Below are 10131 nucleotides of genomic sequence, written 5' to 3'. Positions count from 1 at the left end.
GCAGAGGCAGGCAGATTTCTGAGTTCAAGGCCAGCCTGGTCTACAGAGTGAGTTCCAGGACAGCCAGGGCTACACAGAGAAACCTTGTCTCAAAAAAACCACCAAAAAAAAAAAAAAAAAAAAAAAGCCAGGAATAAAAGCAGAACGACAAATGGAGAAGTCCACAAGGCTCAGAGCAGCAGCAAACACGCCTTCTCTCTAAGCGTGATGCACTGGCTTATGGCAGCTTTGTCAGAAACCTTGCAAGGCTTTGCAGTTAACACAGATAAACGGATCCAGGGCTGGCCAGATGGCTCGTTGGATAAAGGTGCTTACCGCCTGAGTCTTATGGCCTGATTTTAATCTGCAGGACTCACAGAATGGAAGGAGAGAACCAACTCTCAAGTTGCCCTCTGACCTCTACTTGTGAGCTATAGATGCAGGCACTACATGTACACACACACATATATACACATATACCATATATATACCTTAATTAATAAATTTATAAACAGTGGGTAAGTTACTTCATCAATAAAGAACTTGCCTAGCAGGTCGGGCGTGGTGGCACACGCCTTTAATCCCAGCACTCGGGAGGCAGAGGCAGGTGGATTTCTGAGTTCGAGGCTAGCCTGGTCTACAGAGTGAGTTCCAGGACAGCCAGAGCTATACAGAGAAACCCTGTCTCGAAAAACCAAAAAAATAAAAAAAAATTTAAAAAAAAAGAACTTGCCTAGCATATGTGAAGTCTCGAGTTTAATCTCTTTAACAACAAATTTATATATATATATATATATATATATATATATATATATATATATATACACACACACACACACAAACATATGTTAGGTTTTTGTTTAATTTGAGATAGACTCTCTAGATTAAGCTGGCCTCCTGTGTAGCCAAGAACAATCTAGATCTCCTAATTGCCCTGCCCCTACATCCCAAGCATTGAGAGTCTAGATGTGTGTAGCCACCCCCAGTTTATGCAGTGCTGGGGACCAAAACCTCCAGCTTGCTAGGCAAACGCTCCATCAACTGATCACATCACCAGCTCTAAGAGCTGCTCTGTTTCATCTAAGCAAAGAGAAATAGTCTGATAAAAAAGGGAAGATTTAGAGTATATTTCTAATTTCCCTGAGACTGACTTAAGATTAAGATCAAAACTACAACCAAAAACAGAAGAAAAGAGACCAACAGGAATGGAAAAGCAGCAGAGAGCCCCGGCTTCCCTCATTTGTATGTTCTCTGCTCAGACCTCCCTACCTCGGGGGTTGGTGTAGCATAGGCTGCATAGGGAGGCGGCGACGCAGCCACTGCAGTCTCTTCAGACAGGATTCCTGAGCCAACGTAAGCCTGTGGGAGACAAGAGAGCTAGGACCAACAGCACATTCACTCTGCAAAGGAAAGATCACAAAGACCCTGCTAGTGCAGGGGCAGCCTCCAGCCTCCTAAAACACCCTCCGAGTTCAGCAGCCAGTCCTGGCTCAGCCCCAAGCCAGAGCGGGGCACTCTGGCCAGGGAAGGTGCCCGAAGCGTGCCTGCCATCAGTGCCGTTAGACCAAGGGTTACCACCCTTATCGTCCATCTGGTCACAATCACAAGTGCACAGGAGCATGCTCTTCTGTAGTTCAAAACCTGTGTGTGCCCCAGTGGAAAGGAAAAAAGGAACTCTTAACAATCCACACGTAGATTGCACTGGGATTTTGCTAACTGCATGGATCACTGATGCGAATTTCCGGGGCAGGGGCTGTTGGTGAAAGAACGGGCTATGGAGTGCGCTCTGAGGTAAAGTATCTCTGGCCAACAAAAGCCGCGACCACGGAGATTTCGACTCTGTTTCCCACCTGTGCAAATTCTTCTGTAAGCCTTTTGCACTTTTCTATATTTTTCTGTGAATATACTGGAAAAATTAGAGTCCCACCTAAGAATGAAAATGCAGACCACAGAGGTCCTGGGCACAAGGAGGCACTGCAGGGACACTGAGGGTTTCTGGCTTCTTAGTATTAGGGACACAGGCAAGGACAAGGCCGCCATAGCTTTTGAAGCTGAGGGCTGAGGTCTTTTTGTTTGGTTGGTTTGGGGGGGGGGGGTTGTTTGTTTTGTTTGCTTGGTTGGTTGGTTAGTTAGCTGGTTGGGATTTTTGGTTTTTCGAGACAGGGTTTCTCTGTGTAATAGCCCTGGCTGTCCTGTACTTGCTTTGTAGACCAGACTGGCTTTGAACTCATAAAGATCCACTTTTGCCTCCCAAATGCTGGGATTAAAGCCACCATGCCTGGAGGCTGAGATTTTATGGATGGAGTGGGCATCATGGTGGTGAAGGCGTGGCAGCAGGCGGAGGAGGCAAGGCAGAAGTAGCAGGAAGGAGCTGGTCATATTACATCCAGGATCAGGACTGAAGAGAAGTCAAGTCAGGCTCAAGACGAATCCTCAGTGACCCCTTGTGACGACGCCCTGCCTTCCAGGGAGGCTCCATCTAAAGGTTCTGTAACTTCCCTAACTATTCCAACTTCAGGGAGCCAAGCGCTTAAGCTCGTGAGTCTATGGGGGCTGTTTCATATCAGACCACAATAGGTGCCTCTTACCATATGCGGCATGATCCCTGTCAACGAGAGGCACCCTGCCCTGCTCTGCTCTGCTCGGGAAGACAGGAGACCCTCCCCCACACTCCCACCAGCCCTTTCATTTCCCTCTTCCTGCCTCCTGTTCTCCAGCTTGCTACACAGACCCAAGATGTACAAACCGGGCTGGAACACCCATGGGCAGCTTACTGTGTTCGTTCTGGAATCCTGCAGTGTAAACTTCCATGCCCTGGAGAAAATGAAAAACGGTTCTCTGAAGTAATCCGACATTCCAACGATTCTTAAATTCAGACAAGCCTCGGCAGTCCTGGAAAGGCTTCTGTATAAAGAGGGGCGGCTAGGCCACAATCCCAGCCTTTAGGAGGTGTATACAGGAGGACTCGCATGAACGTAGATAGATAAATAGCTGCATAAACAAACCCTCCCTTTCTCTTCACGTGATGGCTGGAGAAGGCAATACAGATTCGTTTCCCTATCTTTCCTCAGAGGTCTCTGTTACCATGGATGGAACTTTGTGCCTTCAAAAGACACACTGGGCTTAGGGTCCTCTGCAACCGATAAGCGTGGCTCACCAAGAAACAGGGTCTTTGCACATGAAATCAAATGAAAACGGGGTCAAACTTTAAGATCCTCAGTCCAACATGCTGGGGCTGGGCGGGATGAGAAGAGGAAGGGTCCCACAGACCCAGGGAGCGGCCTGCAGAGCCGCTGACTGCCATTTTGACCTCCACGTGCACTTCTGGGCCCCGAGGCTCCAGCACTGGCTTTAGTTACCCAGTCTGTGGTGTCAGAAGAGACTCAGACACTGGGTTTCCAACACATTCTGTGCTGTCTTTCTGACATCTTATTTCAGTTATGTTTCTGATGAACAGAGACCTCAAAGCTTAACCCCAGGGACATAGCAGACAGAAAACAGAAGCAAGGAGACTCGGGAGGTGACTCAGTGAGGAAAAGCACCAGCCATGAAAACTTAAGGACCTGAGGTTGAATCCCCAGAACTCATGTTAAAAAGTTCAGCTGTGTAGCACCAGGGTACCTGACGCAGCGCTCCTATGGAGAGATGCGCCAGGGTACCTGATGCAGCGCTCCTATGGAGAGATGAGAAGAGGCAGGACAATCTCGGGAAGTCATGGGAAAACATACTGAAAAAAATCAGTAAGACCCTGTCTCTAAAGCAAGTGCACGGCGAGGACCAATGCAAACACCGTCACCTGACCTCCACCCTCGCCACGGCATGTATATACACTGTGTACACACACAAGTACACACACACAAAAAAGAAAGAAATCAGACCCAGAAAAGCCCCTGTTGCTGTCGCGCTTCTCCCAAGCCCCAGGCTGGAGGGAGGCTGTCCTCCCACTCTCCTCCCTCCCTAACAAAGGGAAATTAGAGCAGAAAACACTGTGAATTAAACACATAATCAAGTCAGCACTCACAGGCAGTCGTCTGTGCTCTCTGCACAGAGACTGACGGTCTTCCCGTCTCGGCAAACGATCTGCAGCAGACAGTCTCTGGGCTTCCCATCTGGAGGCTGGATGTCTAGGAGAGACAAGCAGGACGGAGGAGTCATCTGTGGGTTGGCTTTTTGTCTGGTTTTGTTTTGGTTTTTCCTCCTTATGCATTCTTAGACCTAACAACCCAGAGGAGTGAAGACCGAGACTGCACGTCATTGCATGGGAAACAGCCGGGGGCCTAACTCCAGTGGGGGGTGGGGAAGATCTATCTATTGTGAAGTTCAGGATGTGAATGCCCAAGCCCCACTGTGGCTGCCCTGTCTGCACAGAGTCCAGTTGGACAGTGGAAGCAGACGCATTAAGGAAGGTAGGGTGGCGGTCCCGGGCACAGCTTACCCCGGCACTCATGCCCCGTGCGGATATTGATGCAGTCCACAGGCATGTGGACCTTATCCTCTATGCTCTGCCGAGTCTGATCATCGTAGTAGATCAGGTGACCGTCTGACCATAGGTCGAACCAATTCTTCTTCCAGCGTTTCAGAATGGTGCCTGGGGGCACATAGAGAGAGTTGGCTTTGGGTTACAATGACAAAGGCTGTCGCCAGTGCCAGGCACAGGAGAAACCATCTACCCGCACAGAATCAATGGAAGCAATCCACCAAGCCGGCAGTGGAAACAGACAGGGCCTGGCCACTCCCACTTCAACTGTGCCTGCACGCCGGCTGCTATGGAAGACTGTACCCCTTCAAGGGAGCAGCGAGGAAGAGAGAGGGGAACCCATGTGAAAGCCAAAGGGTGGAGCAGGGGCCTGCTGTCTGGATACAATCTGGCCCTGTACTCGGGAGCTCCCCGGCTGTGGACATCTGCACAAGGCTCACACAAGATCGGGCCTTGCAACACTCCACCACAGACGGGAAAACATACTGAAAACCGATACTGACAAATAATAACTTCAAAATAAATCTCACCTTCCAAGGCCATGACAGTGCCTAAGGAGAAACCAGACGCCAAAGGACTGGCGAGGGACTTGTCCTTGGATCTGAGCAAGACGCCGCATCACCCCTACCCACAGGAGGTCGGGGGCACAAAACTCAAGAAAGGGTAGCCCTTGGGGTCTGGGGCAGCCCTCCGAGACACCAGGCTAAGACTACCCACAGACCTCAGGAGCACAACACAGCTCCAGGCAGGGGAAGTAACCGGCTCTCCCTGCTTGCCAGCCCATTATTCCAGTGGCAGCCTAGGAAACGAACAGCCGGTTCACGGTAGCCATGTCCAGGAGACTGGACCTCAAGCTCAAGAACTGAGTCTCCTCAGGAGACAAAGATTTGCTAAACTTGTGCACCCACCAAGGCGGGTCTCCCCACTGACCCTTCTCGGGCTCCGGATAGGACATGCCATTTCCTATACACAGAGGCCAGAGACCAAGAAGCCAAGCGTGCTCAGACCCAGCCACCTCAAGTCAACAGTTAGTAATAAAGCATGGGGGGGGGGGAGCAGAGCCCTCCTGTTTCCTGGTTCCTATCAGCTCATGTTTTCATGAGGACCATCACAGAGCTCTAAAGATTCCCAGAGGAGATGCACGGCAAGAGCAGTAGCCAGTCGTGACTGTTGGCAGACGTGATCTGTTTTAGGGATCTCAGATGTCTGTACTCACTCTGTCGAAGTAACCATCCACTCTTCACAAACGCCATCTCTCCAGCTGCAGGAGAGAGCAGACAGGGTCACGGTCAAGAGTCAGGAAAAGAACGGTTCATCTGGCTCTTTTCAACCCCTCCCCTCCCCCCTCCCCTCCCCCCCTCTCTCCTCCCCCAGTGAGCTGAGGAACAACCCAAAGTCATGTGACCTCATACTACCTGACACTTATCAAAGCCTCCTCCAAGGGTCTATACCACCCACCCTTCCTCCCACCTCTGGAGTCCCAACAGGCGCATGGCAGCTCCAGAAATACTGACGCTCGACTCTGCTAAGGACCTGAGGCTTCTCAGGACACACCCAAGGGTCCTAGAGACCTGGAGTCCAGCTGCCTCCACCCAATGCCAATATGTTCTTCAGACTCACATGCCTGGTCATTCCTCACTGATATCAGATATGAGTGGCTAGTTCAAGGCAGAAAACCTTGGATCTTCCAGAAAAAACACTGAGAGATTTAATTCCATAAAAATAGATAACCCAGTCCTTCCTGCTTTCTCGGAGGCCCCAGGTGTTGTTCTGGATGGCAGTTTACAACCACCTGGAACTCCAGTTTCAGGGAACCTGACCCCCTCTTCTCTCCTCCACAGCCACTGCATGCACAAGGTACACTTAAAACACACACAAGACAAAACACCCATACAGATAAAATGAAAACAAAAACTAAGAACCGCCCTGGGCCAGTGAGGTTTAGTAACAGGTAGAGGCACCTGCCAGTAAGTGGGACAATGGGACAATGTGAGTTTAATTCCTAGCACCCACATGCCGGAGGATAACTGACTCCCACGAGTTGTCCTCTGACCCCCAACAAGTGCACCATAGCACAAGAGTGTCCCTCCACAGTAATAATAGACGTAACTCTAAAAATAAAGGACTTCTGCATGGACGTGGGAGTGTCAAAAGACTAATGACAAATAAGGAAGACCATTAACAGATGGCAGCAATGACCTCTCTCTCTCTCTCTCTCTCTCTCTCTCTCTCTCTCTCTCTCTCTCTCACACACACACACACACACACACACATACACACACACACACACAGGCACGCATGCACACTCTCTCTCTCTCTCTCACACACACACACAGTCATAAAACAAGCAAGAATAAACTCCTAAGATACCCAGTTTGGATCAGGAAGAGCGCTCCGTAGGCCAAGGGGCCTGCAGCAAAGTCTGAAGTCAGGAGTATAATCTCAGAGACACAGAGGGAGAAAAAAGAAATCCAACTCCCTCAGGTTGCCCTCTGACCTTGGCATGCATGTCAGGGCATGTGTGTGCACATACACAATCAATCATCAATCAATCTGTCAATTTAAATTTAAATTAGATATAAAAAAATTAAAGAAGATAATCGGTTTCTTCTCAACTCAGAAGACAAAATTCAAATGCGGAGTCAGCAGTTTTACCCATCGGCCTGGCAAACTCCACTGCCTAGCCAGGAGGAAGTGTTGCAGTGTAGAAGATGCAGGATAAAGAGATCCAAAAAGACGTGGAGTCCCTCCCTTTGGGTATCAGACTGTGAAACAAGACACCAGGCGGAACTGAGATTTTCCCAGGAATCTCATTCTGGAAAGGAAAGGCTGATGCCTGGTAGAGCCAGAGGGGAACATTCTGGAAAGCGAATCCCCACGGTCTGACAGCTAATCGGGCCACCCTGAGACTGGGTCAGTGCCGGGTGAGACTACTCCTTGACCAGGAAAGCTGTGCATATGTCAGGCCCTCTCCTTAAACCTAAGCTCACGTTGGGACCCAGAAGACAGACTGGTGGGAGCTGGAGGCTGTAGCTGGATCTCTTCATCTCTCTCTTTCAATGTAGGCACACAATCACAAACCGAATCCAGAAAGCCAGCCTCCATCTCTTTTTCCCAGAGATTGTGAACAGAGACACACCCACCACTTCTGGCTGCCATCTTGTGATGGGGTGGGGGAGGAGCTCAAAGACAGCTGTGTTTACCAACTGGGCTAATCCCAAAACCCATCTGTGATGTGATTAATCCCCATGGTCTATCCGGCTTGACGGGACCTAGAATCGCCTGCCTGAAGACCACCCCCCCCCCCCGCATGTCTGAGAGAATCTGCAGATTAGATTAACTAAAGTGGAACAACCCACCCTACAAGTGGGTGTCGCCATCCCGCAGGCTGGGGTCGCAGGGACACCATCATTTACCTATCTGCTTCTTGACTACAGATGCAATGCTTAGCCTTCCCGTCGTGATGGGCTGTATGGACCAAACTGGAAGCCAAAATAAGCCCTTCCTCCCTTAAGCTGCCCCTCAGCAGGCATTCGGTCCAAAGCAGCAAGAAAAGAAGCTAAGACATTACTCCAACCCAGGACTTCCTCCTAAGCAGACCCAGAGGTTTGTATTCTAAACTACACTGAATGAGGTTCCCAGCGATTCCAATCGAGGTCCCAACAGTGACTAAATGCGGTCAGTAACTAGTCTCAGAGCAGTGACCTGTACCCAGCCTCATCCTAGCCACTATATGTGGGACAGTGGACCTTGCCAGGAAACTTGGTAAGGTAGAGCGGGTCTGAGTCCCCAGAAACTCGGGTACGCACCTCCCTGCTCCCTGCCAGATTCCTCGCCTGGGACATGTGCCACACTTCCCACATAGGAAACTGACCTGCGGTCACGTGGGCCCAGAATTCTCCATGCTAATGAGGTACCTAGATGCCCCGAGGGTTTAGCCAATAAGCTTCCTTTCCTGAACATTCCTCCCTGCAAAAGGTACCACCCTGAGAAGTTGATATGCATCCATGTTCCACGATGAACAACCAATAAACAGTTTGAAACCAAGGACTGTCTCTTCCATCTACCACTGCATGGGAGCATGGGCAAGGCCTTCTTCTACAGAGATGCAGCGTAAGTCTCCCGTAGAAGGCCTCTCTGTGCTTTCAGACAACCACAGCTACCGATGAGCTAAACCAGAGCTCCCAGCCCCAGCTCCTGGTCTCATTGCAGGTCCATGGGCCCCTAACACTTCATTCCGGACTTCTCTGTGTGGTTTTAGCATCGACTAGATGCCCCGGAGTCAGGGAATACCAGCTTCAGCCCACCACATCTTAGACTGCATTTTCCCACCCCTGGAGCAGAGTCTCTGTGCTTCCTCAAAGCCCAGCACCAGATGATGGCCACAGTGGCCAGCACTGGGATAAGTGCAGTCAAGCTCCCTCCATTTTGCCTCCCCAGTGGCTGTGCCCAGTGGCTGTGCCCAGTGGCTGTGCCCAGTGGCTGTGCCCAGTGGCGTGGTAGGGTGAAATGCAGACCCACAACTAGAGACAAAGATTAAAGTGTGTTTCATCTACCTTCTAGGTATGTATTCACATTAAAGAACCACTCAGAGTAGTCTCCTTCAAGAAGGAGACAGAAGCTTACACATCTACAGACACAAGAACTTGTCTGATACATGCAATGCATCAAAGGTGTTACAGAATAAAGAAACTGGGATCCCTGGCTAGGGAGAGGGTCCAGCAGGATGTACCATGTAAGCATGAGGTCCAGGATTTGGATTCCTACCAACCATATAAACGTCATTTGGGCATGGCGGTTCACGGTAATCCCAGCAAGGGGAAACAGGAGCTCTAGAGTGAGCTGACTAGACTAGTCAAACTGGCAAGCTCTGGTTCAGGGAAGAGACCCAGCCTCAGTGTAGAAGGCGAAGAGACATCACGAAGATGCCCTATGTCACACACATGCATGTGCCACACACATGCAACATACACACCACATAGACACATAACAAAAATTGAAAAATCGGGGGAAAAAAGACTTTACTGTAGAACCTTCCTGCACAATAATCCTCCCAGTGCCTCAAGTGGCTTCTGACCCAGGAACATTCTGTCAACCTTCGACTGAATGCAGAAAATGCTCACATACCCCTCAGAAACCAGACGTATCTTTAATGCCAGGGTTCTCTCTCAAAGGACCTGCTGCTTCTTGTGAGATGGATCTCATTAAGAGTCCTTACTGTTAAAATACAAAGCTGAGGCCAGCCAGATGACATAGTGGTTAAACAAAAACACTGACTGCCAAGCCTAAGGATCTAAGTTCAAGGCCCAGGACCTAAATGATGAAAGGGAAGAACCAACTCTCACAAGCTCCATACACATGTGTGTACACACATATACACACTCACTAGAATGGGGCTGGGGGATGGCTCAGCAGTTTAAGAGCACTGACTGCTCTTCCAGAGGTCCTGAGTTCAATTCCCAACAACCACATTGTAGCTTACAACCATCTGTAATGGAATTTAATGCCCTCTTCTGGTGTGTCTTAAGACAGCTACAGTGTACTCACATACATTAAATAAATAAATACGCCAGGCAGTGGTGACACATGCCTTTAATCCCAGCACTTGGGAGGCAGAGGCAGGCGGATTTCTGAGTTCGAGGCCAGCCTGGTCTACAGAGTGAGTTCCAGGACAG

The 10131-nt window shown here is 49.8% G+C and overlaps 1 protein-coding gene across 1 annotated transcript in view; it reads right to left on the bottom strand.

The window, feature by feature from the left end:
- Plekhb2 (pleckstrin homology domain containing B2) overlaps positions 1-10131 on the bottom strand; it is a 31772-nt gene that overhangs the window by 11553 nt on the left and 10088 nt on the right. Inside the window, exons 2-6 of the mRNA XM_021198385.2 lie at positions 5673-5717; positions 4415-4567; positions 4001-4103; positions 2754-2793; positions 1249-1338 (exon numbers count right to left, since the gene is read on the bottom strand). Of these exons, the coding sequence (XP_021054044.1) occupies positions 1249-1338; positions 2754-2793; positions 4001-4103; positions 4415-4567; positions 5673-5709 (423 nt within the window). The 5' untranslated portion in view covers positions 5710-5717. The remainder of the gene's footprint in view (positions 1-1248; positions 1339-2753; positions 2794-4000; positions 4104-4414; positions 4568-5672; positions 5718-10131) is intronic.

Source organism: Mus pahari, chromosome 5 (genome assembly GCF_900095145.1).
Source record: "Mus pahari chromosome 5, PAHARI_EIJ_v1.1, whole genome shotgun sequence".
NCBI classification, from domain to species: domain Eukaryota; kingdom Metazoa; phylum Chordata; class Mammalia; order Rodentia; family Muridae; genus Mus; species Mus pahari.
The sequence above is the reverse complement of the archived record's forward strand: the minus strand, read 5'-3'. Positions and strand labels throughout refer to the sequence as shown.